The following is a 17,833-nucleotide window of genomic DNA, read 5'->3' as shown; positions in this document are numbered from 1 at the left end:
CTGCTTCACTGGAGTCTGGGATTTGAATAAAAAGAACAGGCACATCCTTTATGTGCCAATATAGGGAGTGGAAGAAGAGGGGAGGGGCAACTACAGATCAAACAAACAAATAGTCCACTAAACAGTGAAATACAATTACACAAAAAGAATATGCAATAATACATTAAAACAACTCATTAAATATGTACCGATATGTTAAATAAGTGCATGCTTTTCATCTGTCGTGGTGAAACTATAAAGAATGCAGGCTTGCTGTCAGGGCTTGCAGCCTCTGTATATGTGTGTGTGTGTGTGTGTGTGTGTGTGTGGAGGGGTTTACGCACCGGTGCAGAAACGCCTCCCACCCACCCCAACCCCAACAGGACTGAACCGATGCGATGTACAATTAGAGCATCCACCATCCCCTGGCTGAGGATGAAGCCCACCACCCCGCCCTTCCTGCTCGGTGGCCAGCGAGTGAAGCAACTCGGCAGCCCGGAGATGCGCGACGGAGCGAGCGCGGAGCGGAGCGGAGAGGAAGCGATGACTGGAGCCTCTAATTAACTGGCTCTTCTTCCAGAAGACATTCTCCCCCCGCAACTTGATGCCTGTATGGACAAACATTTTTCTATCTTGTCGCAAGGAGAGCCTCCCCCCCCACCCCATCAAGATTGCCGCAAATTTTTTTTTTTGCGCCAAAGCGGTTCAAGTCTTCCTTTTTTTTTTGTAATCTGAGTGGAGTAAATTTTGCTCCCCTGACCAGTGTGGACTGATGCTGGCGTTTATGGTCCACCTGAAGACGGTCTCTCACCTGCGGGGGAAAAGTGACAGGATCGCCAAAGTTACCTTCAGAGGTAGGGAAAATCACGTCGCGTCAGCCTGCGCTGGTTTTGATTTATTTTCGACGCCCTGATGGGAGGATAAGCGGCGGCGCTGACTGGCTGCGTAAAAAAAAAAAAAAAAAAAAAAAAAAAAAAAAAAGTTGTGGAGGGCGCGAGGAGGATGCGCTCCGGTGCTTTGCTCTGCACGACGGAAATGACAGAAAGAACAATTGTCGGACCTACCTGGATGCAAACAAAGAACGCAAAGCTTTTGTAGTTAAAAAAAAAAAAAAGAAAAAAAAAGAGCCAATAATAAGCCAGTAAAAGCCAGTGTTTACAGACTGTTAACCTTATTACCGCTAATGACTGCGTCACTTTATCGACTTCCCATTACCTCATTAGGTTTATTTTTCCTTTTAAACGTCCCTTTCTCAGCAAAAGTTGCTTTACCACTATACTAAAAAAAAAAAGAAGAAAAAAAGAGTCTCTCTATATGTCGGGGAACTTTTCGAAAATAAGAAATCCAATCATTTCCTTCTGTTACTCACTTTGCTGTTGAGAGACACGTTGGGGGGGGGGGGGGATCCCCTTGTGATGTCATAAAGGACACACATAGCTGCTCCCAGGTGTTCCTTCTGCCCTCTGAAATCACACTGCTTCCTGATGACATGCGGAAGGTCCAACAGAGCATCCGTCTTAGTGGGAGGCTAAAACGGGGTGCTTTTCTTTGGTATCTGTGCAGTTTTTTTTTTTTTTTAAATGTATAAACTATCCACGTGAGACTACACCAGTGACGTCCAGGATTAGAAATGAAGACCCGAAAATGGGACAACGTTATGGGCCCCTTTAAAACCTCTGCAAAGCGGCCTGTAAAAAGACTGCTTATCCCTGCCATTATGGCACAGCTGACGCCCCCCTCGGCCTGATGCTACCGCGGGGGCTTTCCTCTTACCTATAAAACTATAAAGCGGAGCGGCCCGGCAGGCTGTAATTGCCTCAGCGGAGGGCATTGATTGCTGGGCGAGGGGTGTCAAGCGGGTTTGTTCACCCGTACAGCAGCTCGGGAATATAATTGGCAATCCTCCAGAATCCTCCAGTACTCTGGCATTCTAACGCTCCATTGGGGTCGCTTTCTCAACACCTGACCCGCCCTTATAGTCCGCTCCACTCCGGCGGGGGGAACATTCCAGAGCCCAGCGGATTCATTCATCTGCATCTGGTTTTTCTGTGCCTGGGCGTGAATGAATGCGTAGGGTGTCAGCGGAGTGCGCGCTTAAGCACTTTGGACAGCGCCAGCTCCACCCTCCTGCAAGATGGCAGGTGTTCACTTCCTGGTGACATGTGATTGGATGCCCCCTGTCAGCATTAGCGCAGCAAGTCTAAATTGGATGATAGGTCCCCCCCTCCACCTTCATCTTGACTGTCATTATCTTTGTCATTCCACGCTGGAGTGCAGAGAGGATGCCGCAGTGAATCCACCAGTGTTGATATTACATGAAGTGTGTTATCCAATAACTCGGACAGACGCTGCTCTGCCTCCGCTGCGCCTCTGCCAGTCAGCGCAGGCAGGACCTGGGCTGCATACTTTTATATAACCGAAGCAAAAAGGTTGCAACTGTGTACCTATTATCTACATAATATTTATTTGAGTTATCAATATAGTAAAATATGCTAATTATATGTTTGCACATACTGTGGTTCTGCGCTATTATCATGTAAATTATTTTAACATATGCGGTTATAAAACAAACAAAATTCCATTGCTCAAAGATGAATTAATAACAGTCAATCTGAAATTATAAAAATTGATTTTGTTCAAAACTTTCATTCATTATTTAACTTTACTTTGCCTCAAACGCTCTCATCCTGGACACTTTGAGATGATCTGCTGGTGTGGAAACCGTTGTAATGTAATGTACACTTATATCCAGCATAGACTCTGATTTCTAGACGCTTACTTACGTAAAACAACATTGTGGGCCAAACCTGGCCTGCGCGTCTTGGGTTTGACACGCAGCCTTGGTCAACGCATTTATGTTACACGCAATAGATTTATATTTTCAGCATGACTTCTTCTCCATCTCTTGACAAAACATGGATTATGTAAACTTCGCATGTCGTAAAAAAGAGGAAAAAAACCCATCCGAGTGAATGTTCGTGACGTCAGCAGTCAGATACATTTTCTACTCCCCCTTTAAATTCAACTCTACCAACATCAGTAGCCTAAAGGTTATGTGTCTGCAGGCTAAGCTGAAAACCTGCGGTGCGTTTGGCAGTCCTAGCCAGCCAGTGCAGGGAGCCTCGGTCTGAGCTCAACAACTTTTGACAGATCATGCTTGACCAACCAAATCACACGGTCGTTACATTTACATCTGTTACGTAATCCTAAACTGCAGCGTGGAGCTGTATGTGAACCCGGTGAGGACTTGAACCTTGGACTCAAAATGCAAGCTGACACAGTACGACATGGAAGGAGCAATATTTAGCAGGAACAACAAATAAAAAAAACCCTGTAATTCCTGAGCTTTTTTCACCCTTTTATCTGTCCACTGGTGAAACAAATCAGCGAGGGATGTGTAATGGAGGCGTTAGGGTCAGGTGTTACTGGGAGATGATATTTAATGGTCCGCGTGGCTCAGCGGCCTGGCAGGTGAGACCCTGTGGCTGCAGAACTGGCACATGGCCCCCAGAGAAGTAAGGACTGGTGCCGTCAAACCCTTTGGAAGTGAATGTTCCAGTGCACCTCGCATATAATTCGCTGAAATCGAGGCAAAACGTGGGACTTTTAAATCACGATACTCACTCGTATTGCCAGAGATGAATAAAAATGTTATCGCGTAACTGCTTATTTTCCTGTTTAGCTTTAGTTGGGCTTTAATTCTCTTTAGCTCCTTGAAAGACTCTGTGTATTGACCTTAGCTACGTCTTTTAAAAGTCGGTATGGCCATTTTAATTGTGTGGCCATTGAACAATCCACTGGCAGCGATTGAGTACTCTCTCAAACTCTCAAACAGTTCTGAGTTATGTGTCCTCCTTTCAGACTGTCAGCGGCACTTCCTGCATACTTTCAAGCCAATTACCTTCCTGTCTAGAGAGGAAGGGGGTCTGCTGGGAAGCCCCTCCCACGCCTTCCCGACGAGCACTGCCTGGTGCTGCGATAACTGCACGCTTCACGTGTTGCTCCTGACGGGGAGTAACCAGCCGAGCGTTGAGAAATTAATGAAGTTCAGTGTATCGGGCGTCACCCAATCCGGTCCTCCTTTGCCTCGGCTGGTGCATCATTATCTGGTAAAATAGACAATAATTCAACTTTTTTTTTTTGCAGATATGGTGCACTGGAGCTGAATTGATTTCACAGCGAGTCTTTGATCAGTCGGCCGTTATCTTTGGCCCTCGGCTTCATCGCGGAGCAGCGCTGCAGCTCTCGTCCCTTCCTTGGCTGCGGCTCGGCTCGGGAGTCTCAAGGATCAAACACTCGAGCTGTGGAGTGAAATCAGAAATTAAATTGCTTTCAGACATTCGGTGACAGCTCGGCTCTCTGAGGCCGTTTCTGTCCTGCCACTGTACACCACCACCTCTTGATGTAAAAGGGACACTACTGTAACAGTGTTTGGTCCAAACCCTCCAATTATTTTCTCAAACTTTATCCTCCTGCTCCACAGTTCCTTTACATTCCTTCCATCCTTCCTGCTTCAGTTATTGTTGTCCCTGCCCTTTATGGTTTCACCTGTCTCATTTACATTTGCTTCTCAACTTTGGATTTTTGCATGATCCCTGCCTTTGATTGTGGTTTGACTTTTCACATCCTCCTACACCAATTCTTAGCTGGCTTATACCGATGGGGAGGTCAACCTTGATTTAATAAGAGAACGGAACAGCCTAATTCCGCATGGTTCTCATGCTAAATGTACACATCACTTTGCACTAGTGATGCCAATTGTTAATGAATTCATTAATCGTTGATCAGGTCAAAGTTGATTGACCTGATCGATTGATTAACGATTAATTGATCAAATTTCACAATAAAAAACGTGTAAGACGTGCAAAAGTTGTAGGTGTATTATGACCGTCACAATATCTACAGGTGAATTGCTCTTTCCTGCCTCTACACTGTTATAATGATATTAACTAGCCGTGTAAAAGTTCAATTAATTGCAACTAATTTAATTGGCCGATTAATTGTTACCATCCCTACTTTGCACAAAGTGTATCCCACTTTTTTTTAAATTTGTACCTGCGTGGATGCCTCAGCTCCTCAGGTCCCGGTCGGAATACTTTAGACGCGTCCCATCCATTTGTGTTAGCTAAGGTCTTCTTTTGTTTTAGCATCCATCCATTCACTCTATTCCCTTGCTCCATCACCCACACCTTCAAGTGCTCGATCACTGTTATTTTTGCACCCAAAGCGCATAAATGCAAGCTCAGTGTGGCTGACAAAACATATTGCCTGGTCAACCTGATCACCCGGAGAACCGGAATGACTTAGTTATCAATTTAAATGAAGCAAAAAAAAATTGTGTCTCGCACCTTATTAATTAAAATATTCAAAACTTTGCGGATGTGCAGTGATGAACAAATTCATTAGACCTCCACCGGACAGAAGGTTTGCACTGCAGCTGGAACAGAGAACAAGGCCTTGGCTAATGGAAAATTTAAACATGTCGTTTTCAGTTCACACTGGCTTCATGGACAATGGGGTGGAAGTGGAATCAAATCAATAGGAAAGAAAAGAACTCATTATGTCAGACAAACAAACAGAGTTTTTTTTTAATTAACTTTGAATGGTGTGCGTGTATGTGTGTGTGTGTGTGTGTGTGTGTGTGTGTGTGTGTGTGTGTGTCAACGCGCATCAGCTGTTCACATTTGCTCAAACAAACGGCGACGCCGCACACAATGCAAAGAGCAAACCGCGGTGCGACGCAGGGACACGCATCCGCACAACACATGCAGTCGGCCCCCCATTCATGAGCGTCACAAAGCAGCCAGGTGAACACAAATTGTCGCATGCATGAGCGGGTCAGTTCACTGACCATTGGACAACCTGCGTGCAACCCCGAGCACACACACAACACTCGGGAGATTACGTTTTTTTTCCATGCGGTTTTCGGTGCAACACCCTTTTATTTACCCTCACCTCTCGCGTAGTTTGTTTTTTCTCCCGTGTTTGCGTTCTTCCTTTGCCTCGTCACAGTACGACCCCGTCTTTATTGCCGTTTAATTGGCTGTTTGTCTTTTCAGCCTTTTCGCTCATTTGTTTGCTTTTTCTTTCCAGCTACCGTGTTTCTGCTACTGCGTCGGTTTGTGTTATCTGTAATTTAAAAATGTAAACATATCGGCCGGCGCAAGGCCATAATGGATTGTAAATGCGCTACTGAGGCCTACATAAAGTTGTCAGTGTGTGGAATCATAAAGTCTGTGGTTAAAGAAAGTCTTCACGGAGCAAATTACTGCATTAAGGGCTTTGTAGCCTCTATTTCTACCGTGAATACTCGCAATATTTTCAGCGTCTGTATTTACCATTCAAATCAAATTTCAGGCCTTTATATTTGCACAGTCAGTGGTCACCATAAAACAGCTTATTTAACCCTCTGTTTACATCTCCCTGCTAAAACCGATACTTTGTTATCACGTGTTTGGAAGGGGGACAAAACCAAGGCAATCATGGGACTCAACCTGGGGAGCTGTATCATGCTGCCTATAGTGACATCACAAAGGGCACTGTATGTTTCAGCACAAACTGTCTGAAAATTGGAGCAAACCAAAGAAGTGGCAGGTGGACTTTTGCCATTTGTTGAGTAGTTTGCTGACAGGCTGCAGACTCACCCTATTGGTTGCAAACACCGGAGAAGTTAATTTTGCATCATATGGGGACTTTGGTAATTCCTCATCAAATAACGCCTTGAATACGGTCAACAATGCAGTGCCACAAGTTGCACTTTAGAAGTTCAGATGCAAAGTCCAACAACAACAATAGTACGTTGTTATTAATAGGGTTATAACAAGCTTTGGTTCCACCATTTTTCATGTCTTTCCGCTCTGGTTTTCAGGTCTGTCCTTCTACAGCCGCGTGGCGGAGAACTGCGAGGATGTGGCCCACTTCAACGAGGTCAGTGTCTTCATTTCCTGCCACAGCCTCAATAAGGGAGGGACCAGCAATCATCTCTTCACCTTCATAAGAAGCCGCAACCCTCTGCCCGGCGCCGCGGCTTTCGGTCGGCGAACCGGCTGCTCGATCAATATTTACCGAGTCATTACGTGAATGACGGCCTTCATTTGTTTCCCCCAATCAGGATTAATTTGCGGCGAACTGCCACGAGCATGATTAGTTTGACATATGATTCTGTCAATATTGGCCAATGCTGTCACGTGAATGTGAGCTTCCACAGGGGAAGGGGAGGAAGCTTTAGAGCCACAGTCCAATGTTTACAACGGCAGCCAGAGATGTAATGGAGGTCATGAGGTGAAAGAAACCATTTCATATGGAATGAAAGCTGACAGAGGCGCAGACTAGAACTGATTTGATTTCTACCAGCGCGGGGGCGGCTTTTGGATTTAAAGCGTCTCCGAATCCCGGAGTGGTTGCGCTCACGCCAGGTTGGCTGCGGTGTCACCTGAGGCTCCCGTTCACGGTTGACAAGGAACGGGAAAGGAGCAGAGCGACGGGCTGTTTGGTGCAGCGTCGGCTGCGACGCCGGCTTCATCGATTAAGCTGAGCCAGTAGGGGCGAAGCGCTCGCTGCTCCGGTCACACTCCATTCACGAAGCCTCACCTGTGTCGACAAGCCTTCTGTAGTGACGGAATGACTTGGACGCAGTCAGTCAAGCAGCTGACGTGGAGAAGGCAAAGACAGGTGGAACAGGCTGTTCAGGTTCAGCTGTCTCGTGTTAAATGGAGCAGTTTGATGGTGATGTGGTTAGATCGTCTCCAGGATGCTCCTGTGTGGTAGTTTTTTCACCTTTATCTCAGTGTAATCAGCAGGATATGTAATTATCATAAGACCTTAAGATTGCTGACAAAGGTCCCAGCCTCAGCCGTCATCAAACATCAAAAGTCCTCATCATTGACGACTTGCAAACGTCATGAAAATAGATTTTTTTTGGGGGGGGGGGCACTTTTATGCACAAACCCACAGTAAATATACCATATCACAGTATAATAACGTGAAGCACTGAGTCGAATTAAATTGCCGTTTACATCAGGACATCACTTCCACCACAATTATAACTTCTGCAATTTACATATTCAAAAAGCATTGGGAAGAAGTGGAGACGTATTGAATTCCAACCCACAAAAATAAATCCCTTAGTTTTAGTAATTCAGCATCACGTTAAATATAAGGTAACGCAACTATAGGACTTATTATTCCAAATTATTCTAATTATTCATATAGTTTCACTTCCGAAACCGAATTACATCTGGGATTTTTAAAATTAAAAGTAAAACGTAAGTTTCCCTTTTTATTCTAAACTTTTCTTGAATGTTTGATGTTAATGTTTGATTTTGAACATTAAACATTATCTTCACCATGTGATATGAATTCACCAAGTCTTTAAATGTTCATATCTTTGACTGTAAAAAAATAATAGGTGAGTATGATCCAGATATCCGACTGACTATGGCCCTTACGTTATGCAATTTCAATGAAGCTTCTCATTAGGAAGTGCTTTGCTTTGAAGGAAAAAATCCGACTGAAATGACATGTGGTGGACATGAGCCCGACCCCCGACAGGGTCTCCAGGCTCTTCAGAGTTCTACTCAAGCACATCACCTCCCGGATGATCTCCATGTTTAAGTTATCGCCGCAGAGCGATGCTTGGAAATTTCCCCTATACCATCCCTGCAGGCTTCTGTCACAATGAGGAACCAATGTTGCAATGAATTCAAATGTAAAAAGCAAGAGGAAGACATAGGCGGCGGGGATTTGAAGAAGCTGTGGGTTGAGAGATGAAAAGCGAGAGAGAGACGTGCCGGAGAAAATCCACTCAGAGCTCAACGAGAGGAGACAGGACGGAGGTAGAGGGATAAAGACGACGGATGAAATAAGAAACATAAAGTATGGGGAGCCCGGAAGAGCCACGGTAACCTCCCGGGGGAGGCTTTAGCACGGTTTTATTTTCCTGAGCCGCGTGCTTTTACGGAGGAAAAACATGTTTCCCGTTTGATGGCTTCAGTCGCAAAGAGCCTTCCGCTGCTGATAAGGGATTTTTGTTTTGAGTCTAATCAGGAGACTGGCTAAGTGAGGGTGCGCATTTTAGCCTTTACTCAGAAGTCAAGCGCGCGCACGTCCCACGTGCACACACCCAAACACATGGGAGAGAGAGGAGAGACTACTTTAGTTGGAGATAAATTCAAATTTAACGTGGAAAGATGTTGAAATGGCTTTGGCTTGGCTTTGAAGGAGAAGTGTTTCTTCAGCTTTTGTAGCCATGTGGCCCTCGTCATCCTTTGCATTCTAGTGGCTGATACCAATCTAGTAGTCGAGTGAAATGGGCTGGAGATACTATTTGCAGTCTATGGGATTTTAATTGTGACATGTGGGACTATTTAATTGTGACTATGTCTTGGTCTCGGTTGGTGTGGTCTTGACTACAACACTCGGTCAACCGAAATATCAGATACAATCTTAACGTCTTACTCTCCGAAGCCTCAAGCCATGGACTTATTACCAAGCTACGCAGACAATTTGCGTAGGCCTCAGAACCTCTCCCTACCCAAGTGACCAGCGCCCGTGATTGAAACTGGGTGGGTGGACCCTGGGATGGACGGGACACGTCCCTCGAGTGCACCGTGAGACGGAAGGCGTCGGAAAACATTTCGGTCGACTGGCGGAGTGACGGCGAAATGGCCCGAGCGGCTCTGGCGTGGACGCGCGATCCCTTGTGACAGCTTCAGCCGATGCTCTTGTCTCGGCGGCGAGGTCGTTAGCATCGCTCAGCGTCAACGAGCAGCTTCCCCCGGGGATCGGGCCCCCCCTCATCCCTGCACCACCTCCCAACCCTAGTCGGTTTCTGCGTCTGCGTGTCTCTGCGGCTGGTGCTTCGCCATCCGTGGCCGTGTTTCCCTTATTCGTCTATTGTTTTTCCCACCGCCCGCAGCTGCCTGAACCCCTGCGATCCCTCCGCCGCACCTTCCTCACCGGCGGCCGTCCCACGGCGCGGCTCGTCTGGCTCGACATGCTCGGGCCCGGCACCCCCGCAACCCCCTGCCCGCCCCGCAGCTGAGGCCCTTTAGCGTAGCGCAGTGCAGCGCAGTGCATCCAGCTCCCTTTTAATGCACGCGCTGGTGAGACTCCTTTGAACTCGTACGCGGGTAGACAGGGACGGGGAGTTCTGTATTCATTATTCATTCCATGGTGGGGCTTGGGATCGCTCGCCGCGCTGCAGCATGGCTTCCCCCCCGCCACCCCCGCCCCTCCCCCACGGCCAGTTAGACATAACTGGAGCACAGCAAGCCCTGCAAAAGCGGCCCGCAGGGTTCACTTGAGTGGCGTCAGTTGTGTTCGCGCTTTTGTCGGAGGGCGAGCACCGCGAGTTGGATTTATGGGCTGCGGGATCGGTGGCCTCAAGGTGAGGACGGCCAGAGATTTCATTGGCGTGGCCGATTATTGCGCATCCGATCGCCTTCTCCTCCTCCGCCGCGCTAAACTCGCTATCTGTCTTTGTAATGAGAGGCTTGCCGGTTTGTTGCGCACAATCCAGAGTCCCTTTCCTTTTTATAGCCTCTTAATTGTACACTCACCGCGTTCCTCCGCCAGTGCAGTCAGGCACCAGCTTGAGCGAAATAATCGAACGGCTACTGGCGGCGCTCGTTTTTTTTTGTGTTTTTTTTAACGTCGCCTTTTGCTCCAACGGCCTCATCCTGCGCAACCGATTGTAAATCACAGCTGCAGACGCACAGATTAGGTCCTTTTCATAGCAGGATTTATTCTGGGGGGAGGAAGGGGTGGGAATCGGCCTGCCCACGGTGCAACTTGGCTGGAAGATCAATTCAAAGTGTAGCTATGCTATGGGAATCGTATGGAAATCGGTAATTGTAAGCGTAACCCCAGTAGCCTGAAGAGAGAGAGAGAGAGAGAGAGAGAGAGAGAGTTTTCAGAGGTAAAATAAGGTCAGGGTCCGACATACCTGGCCGATGTATCACTTTTCTATATGTGCTCTAAGTACTCTTTGTGACATCATCGGCTGATTTCCAGAGCTGCGTGTTTTAGTGCACACATTGTGGGATTGGTGGAATGTCAAGTATGGATTTTTCTCATTTCTGGACAACTCAACAACAGCAAAAACATGCATATTGTTGTTTGAAAACACAGATAAAGTGAGTTTTGAGTAACAATAACTCTACGCAGATCCAACAAGTCCACAAAGATCATCCTCTTTTCCAGAATTCCTTTTTATTTTCATTCAAAAACTCAACTTTTTCGTCAGGTTTCAGCACCTGGGGCATTTCATCAGTCTTGCACACAGACTCTCTGCGAGACGCAGCTTCTCTCAACTTCTCTCAACGTCTCACGCACCAAGGCATCAATACCGCCCAAAAGCAAAATGGGAATTGATCTGAATTCCTTTAATGAAATGAAATGTTGCTTCTGCATGCCTTATTACACATTCTGTCTTATTCTTATAAGCATATGAAGTTGTTTGTTTATATTGCCAAAACAGTAAAATCGATTCTGGAGACTTTCCAGAGCCAGTGATGTGTGAGGATAGTTAAACTATCCATGGTCAGTTTACAGTCTCTTTCAGTCTTTTTTTTTAAATGCTGTAAATCACCAGCAATTGCCTGCAAAACAATAACTTTATATAGTTCATAAATGTATCAAATATCTTCCTTACAAGCCTGTGCAGAAGATATTGCCAGCATTTTTTTCCAAAATACATAATCCTGTTGACAGGTGTTTGGAGGAGAACGTAGGTTTTCACATCATCATATTGTCATTGCCACCTTGGCTTGGCAGCTCCCATTTTTTTTAGTTGATATTCCTCCGTCCAGTCGGCGGTGACACATTGAGCAGCCGCTGCATCTTGACACCGGGGTGGAATTATGATGCTGCTAAAAATAATCCGAAACTTCCCCCTCTTGTTTAAGATGGAGGGCCTTCCCAGAGATGTGCTTCCCGTCTCCGAGTGCACTAAATAAATGATGACCCGTGCAGAATATTTCTTTTCTCCCCTCTTCGAGTTGGAGGGAAACCGATTCATCATTCATTCATCTATCTGCCTCTGCAGCGCAGTCGGATGTGGAGTGGCCAAACCAGCCTCATTGTTTTATTCATTTCATCATGATCCCAGATTGGCTTTGAGATGAGATGATGGGTTCAGAATATGAAAACAGATTAATTTCAGCAATGCGCTAATGCACACAAAGTAGGGCGTGACTCACCCAAAATACGATTTGTGTGGAGAACAGTGCAACTTCTTTACTCGGCCGCGTAAGCTCTTGGGCTGCTATACAAGCGCCCACTCCTCTTCGGATGCCTCTGTGTGAATTGGCGTGCGGTGGCGTGTGACTCCTCTGCTGCAAGGATTCCCTCTCGAGAGTGGGTCTGCGGCAAATACTGGAACAAAAGTCAGTCATGTAACGGCGTATAGAACAAAAAAGTTGCCGCTTTGTGCTGTAGCGCGTATACGCAAAACCAGGGCAGTGATTGCAAATGAGTTAATTAAATGCGGCGTTGTGCTGCTGAGGCTTCTCTTCAAGTAGGTGTAAAAATATCGTGAGTGAAGTCAAAATTTTGTGAAAAAGTCAACGTAAAAAAGACGAAATTTCGTGAATAAAGTCAACATGAAAAAAGACGAAACTTTGCCATTGTAGTAGAAATTTTTATGAATAAAATTGATGCAAATAAAGTGGAAATTTTGTGAATAGTGGAAATTTCGAGATTAATGATATGGATGGTGGATTAACTCAGTTACCCACAGTTAAAAGTAAACTGCCAAAAACAGGTGTATCCCACAAGGTTCACCCACAGTCATCAAGAAACTGGCAAAAACAGAAGTACTCCACTAGACTTTCGACTTTATTCTCGACATTTTGACTTACTTCACATTGACAGTAATTGCAAGATTCAATTTTATTCACGAAATGTTGTCTTTTTTTACGATAACTGTATTCTCAAAATTTTGACTTTAATCTCGAAATGTCAACTTTATTCTTGAATTGGAAACTTGGAAAAAAAAAATCTATATTAATTTTCTTTTCTTCTTGTGGCCCTAATCGTCTTATGTGAAATACAGCCTGCACATTGTTTAAAAGATTTTTTTTATTTTTTTTTTATTTCATATGTTCTTGGTAACTCGTGACAATTAAATTCAGGTTTCAAGGTGGATTAACTCCGTCAGTGATGTGCCTTTTAAGAAATGTTGTCGAATTTGTCACAGCCGTACCTGGCTGCCAAGGACGCCCTAGTTTTCTCCAAATGCTTTGCTGTAATTGCATAGGGACTGGCGGAAAAAAAACCTATCTGACAGGTGGAAGAAGGGAAGGAGAGCAACAAAGAAGCAAAATCTCAAGCCTGACAAAACTTCCGGCCTTGTTAAAACTTTGACTCGACCAAATGAAATGCGACGGGTTAAACAAGGCACTAGCATTCACTTGAGTGCACAGTCCATGTAATCATTATTGACACTGCGCGGCCTGGGCTCAGTAACAGATGGTCGACTCCAATCAGCATCTCATAAGAATGATCAGACTCCGAGACCGACTCGAAATCAAACGCTGAGGAGGTGATCAAAACTGTCTGGATTGATCAAGATTATGATTGTCTTGGTTGGAAAGAGGGCAGTGCCAGGAGGGATGTTCTAATTTACACAAACACAATATCTCCCAGCTTTTGTTGCGTTTCAAGACAGAAGCTCCAGATAAGAACACAGAACATTTACTGCGGAGAGGAGGATCGATAAAAAATAACAAAACAAAAGTTTTGCCAGTCTGACTATTTTCAAGGTTTTGTGCATCTTGCTTGCCTTTTTTTTTCTATCTTTGCACTTGTTTGGTTCTCCGCAGGAGAGAGAGGGGGGGGGGGGGGAGGGAGAGAGAGAGAGAGAGAGAAGAGAGAGACCAGCTTGAGGCTGAAAATGAGATCACGCTGAATTAACTGGGTGCCGCACCTGCACTCGCCGGCCAAAATAAGGGTGTTGAGGTAATTGTGTAGTAATTACAACATTTACTTGGTAATGCGCTCAGTTACCAGATATCTCATCTCATATTTTAAGAGAGTGTGAGATTAGGTGAAACCTGGGACTTGAACACACTAGGGACATTTCAATTGGAAAAGTGAATAGAGCTGGAGTGCAGGGCTGATGGGAAGGACGCGGTGGGCAGGCAGCGTGTCACGAAGGTAACAAGATTGAGTTTTGCGATCAAATCGGCTTAACCCGTGTGTTGCTGTTGCTGTTCTGTTAGCTGTCAGGCACACATGGCGGAAAACAACGAGGTAGGAAAGTGCTTCTGGAATGCATGTCATCCGACATAATGCAGTACTGGTACCACCAGAAGGATTTAGACGCGTGCAACTCAAACGTCGAATTTTCTGATTTCCCAATCTCATAGAAGCAGTCAGGCTATTATTCTGGTTCCACTTCTAGTTATATGGCTTTGTATGTGTGCCATTAAATTTGCACCACCAATAGTAACACCATTTTTCACCTTTCAAATGAAAGCTACCACACAGTGAGTTATTTTCTGCTGGGATTGGCCAGCGAGTGCTAAGTACGATAATAACAGTGGCACTATCCTGAAACCATGCCACCAAATGAAACCTTGAGAAGCCAGTGCGAGGCAACAAAGGCACCACCATAGGGAGCTATCGGAGTGAAAGAGAGCTCCCTCTCATTTACTACTCATATGGGTTAGGAGGAAGGTTGATAGTTATTCATGGGGGCTGCAGCTCAGTGAGTGCCGAAGAAGCTCCAGAGGACATTCAACAACACAGGAGGAATGCTCATGGGTCAGGGGTTGGGAAGAAAAGGGGACGCGTTACGTAATATGATGGGACGGTCAACAGTGGTAGAATATCTGACGCAATATGCATCTGACTCTTCTTTTAGTGTGTCGGAAACACACCTAACAAAGAGTTTAATCATCAATCTGTGTCCAAAAGTATGCGTTTGGATTCTTTCTTGTTGACTTCCGGACGCTGTTCCTCAACTTGCGTTTCTGCAACTCGGCAAGCTGCAAAGTTAAACGGCGAGTTCAGAGCGAAATCTGCCGGGTGTAGGCAGTTGAGGTGGGCGGGGAAAGTGCTGGCTGAATGCATGTGCTGCTGAAAGGACAGCAGGCAGAGAAGGAACATATTTTATCCTTGGCTTTAAATAGACTGGCTAAAGCGACGGGGGGGACTCGATAATGAGGTAAATAGAATATTTCTTCAAAGGAAGGAATAGCGGGAGGCAGTAGTAAAATTTTGGTTCGACGCAGGTCTTAACTTCACTCAGCGACATCCGTTTTATTGTCTGTGAGGGGTTGTTAAAAAGGGCCCATGGGCTGTGCCACGGGTCTTTATCGTCCAAAAATAAAAAAAACTCACAATATAATTGCGGGGGTGGGGGGGGACAGTGAGACAAACACCCGCGAGAAACTGAGTAGAGAAAAAAAAAAATCGACGGCGAAGGACATGAAATATGGAGAGTATAAGTGCAAGCACACAAAATATGGATGTGAATAATGCATCCGAAAAACAAACACTTCATAATGAATGAAATGGGCCGCATGAAGGTCCTGAAAAGGTATTGTAGCAAAAGGTTACCAGGTGTGCGATGCCATCCTTGCAAAACTTCAGTACTTCTTGCAAATCGTATTCAACTGTGTGAGTCCACATGTCAACCAGGGGGATGATTTCATAAAGCGTTTCTTGTTCTAATCAGTTATTTATTAAGCGACTGATAAATCATTAAATGCGGTGACATTAAATATGCTTACTTTTAACCAGAAAATTGTCACATCAAAAGAAGGAAAAGCGCAGATTGCAAAGAGACTGGTCACAATCATATAGGGTGAAAAAACAGGGGGAATGTACAAATGAGAGCTAGTGCATGTGTGTGCGAGCGTGCTTGAATTATTTACAGTAGCTAGAGTTGTGGTGCACATGGTGGCGAACCTTGAGTGCATACGAGCACAGAAACACTTTTTTCTCACTCCTCTTGCCACTGCACGGCTGGTAACAGCTGGTCCTTGATGAGAAGCTCACTTATACGACTCATCCCTTTCATCCTTCTGAGGAGCGCACATCTAAGCCGGCCGAATCCGACCTGCCGGGAACATCATCTTGCCCCTTAAAAAAAAAAAAAACAACTAAAAAAATAGACAACAAAGGAGCCCTCGCTCGCGGAATTCGGCGCCGGTCGCGAGAGTCAAAGAAAGTACGAATTCTTCATAATTAATCTGAGGAGCGTTTCCAGCTGCCGTGTCCATGGCAACAGCCATGGGCCAGGGGGGATAGGGACGGGCGAGCGAGGACGGGGGAGGGGTAAGCGAGGACGGGCCTGGCCTGAAGCCGCTGGTAAAAGATCGCACGGGGGGGGGGGGCAAAGTGTGCAGTGTATGCACTCGGTCATTCAGGCTAAATGAAACTAATGTTCGGTTGGTTAATATCTCCCCGTCTATAGCCCGCCAACACTGGGGAGTCGGCCTGAATGCAAGAGGAGGAGCGTTGCAGCAGTTTTACATCAGTCAGTGTTTGAGCCGCGGAGGGCATTTCAGGTCTGTGCAGTTTGCTCCGGGGCTTGTTGTTAATGTTAATGGCCTGCGGGATTTTAAGTGTGTTTGCTGTAATAATGCCACTGGAGAGGCAAGAAACTATGGTGGCAGACAAGGGCCAAAAACGGTACAGCTGCCGAATGCGCCTCAGTTGGCGTAAACAGCTGCAGGTGTGGAAACGATGCAAATTAACAAACACAAGTCGGAACACGGTGCAAAAAGAGGATCGTGGTATAAACGGAAAAAAAAACACGTACTTAATCATCCAATGCGCTGTAAACAGAGAAGCGGTGCAAAACACAATGGATGCAAACCAAGAAAACACATGCAAAAAAAGCACTGCATCAACTAGTAACTGCAACGGAAGTCCTCCAAACCTGCAGGGGGCGATCTTGATGGAGAGACACACAGGTAGGCCAAGGTACGGCTTAGCACACTAATAGTAACTCCAATTTTGTTTGAGTATATTTCACACAGGAGGCTGTGCACAGATAGAGATCCGAGTTTTGTTACAAACACATACGTATATATGCATGCTTACATACATACATATATGTACAGAGCATCTAAGCTTATTAGAAAACATGACATTCAGGAAGAGGGATCAATAAATAAGAATTAAATCCTCATGTTTTTTTATGTTCCACATACATATTTAAAAGAAGACGTCAGCCATGGCTAATAAATTCAAGGTGGGTGTATTAGAAATGCTATATGAGAAAACATGAGCCCCCTCTAGTCAAATAATGTAATAATAATTTGAATTTGGATAGTAAAACCTGTAAACCTTGCGTAGGAAGTACTGGTTTTGCGGTTTCGCTTGACGAATTCCGGAGCTCCGTGTGTCGCTAGCTGAAAATTGGGCGAGAAAAAAAATAAACAACTCTGCTTGAAATTGCATTTGTAAACATTTGTTGCCATGAGAGAAATCCTGCTTAAAAACTTGTGCAAAGCCGCCGCCGCCGCCGCCGCCACCCACTAATCCTCTCTGTGAATTCCTGCTCTACTCTATTTTGCATGCCCTCACTATCAAACCACAGAGGTTTTCATTTGTGTGCTACCTCGTACGGGGAGTATTCATTACAGCGTGGGGAAATGAAGACGGGCAGAGCGGCAAGGAAACACATCATGTGGTTGCCTCCCAGGGGTGGGCGTGAGCGTGTGCAAGGAGACAGATTTATAAAAATGCGTCCTAATCCCCTGCGGACGAGGTTTTTTTCTTTCCACCCTGCACCAGGTCCGCGTTATCGCCCGGAGCTGCAGCGCGGCCGACGTCGTGGAGTTTTATTTTTTTTTTTGCATATTAGCGGTAATTTCCCTCCATTACTCGCCTGCGCCAT

At 45.6% G+C, this 17,833-nt stretch overlaps 1 protein-coding gene across 1 annotated transcript in view; it reads left to right on the top strand.

Annotated features, from left to right (window-relative positions):
* The first annotated feature begins 390 nt into the window (after positions 1 to 390).
* Positions 391 to 17,833, top strand: part of otofa (otoferlin a) — a 65,318-nt gene continuing 47,875 nt past the window's right edge. Inside the window, exons 1-2 of the mRNA XM_076013500.1 lie at positions 391 to 833; positions 6,848 to 6,906. Coding sequence (XP_075869615.1) covers positions 752 to 833; positions 6,848 to 6,906 — 141 coding nt within the window. The 5' untranslated portion in view covers positions 391 to 751. The remainder of the gene's footprint in view (positions 834 to 6,847; positions 6,907 to 17,833) is intronic.

This window comes from Nelusetta ayraudi, unplaced genomic scaffold, assembly GCF_046127955.1.
Source record: "Nelusetta ayraudi isolate G7.1 ecotype Tasmania unplaced genomic scaffold, CSIRO-AGI_Nayr_v1 ptg000151l, whole genome shotgun sequence".
Lineage (NCBI taxonomy): Eukaryota > Metazoa > Chordata > Actinopteri > Tetraodontiformes > Monacanthidae > Nelusetta > Nelusetta ayraudi.
Note: the sequence above shows the minus strand (reverse complement) of the source record. Positions and strands in the feature narration are given on the sequence as shown.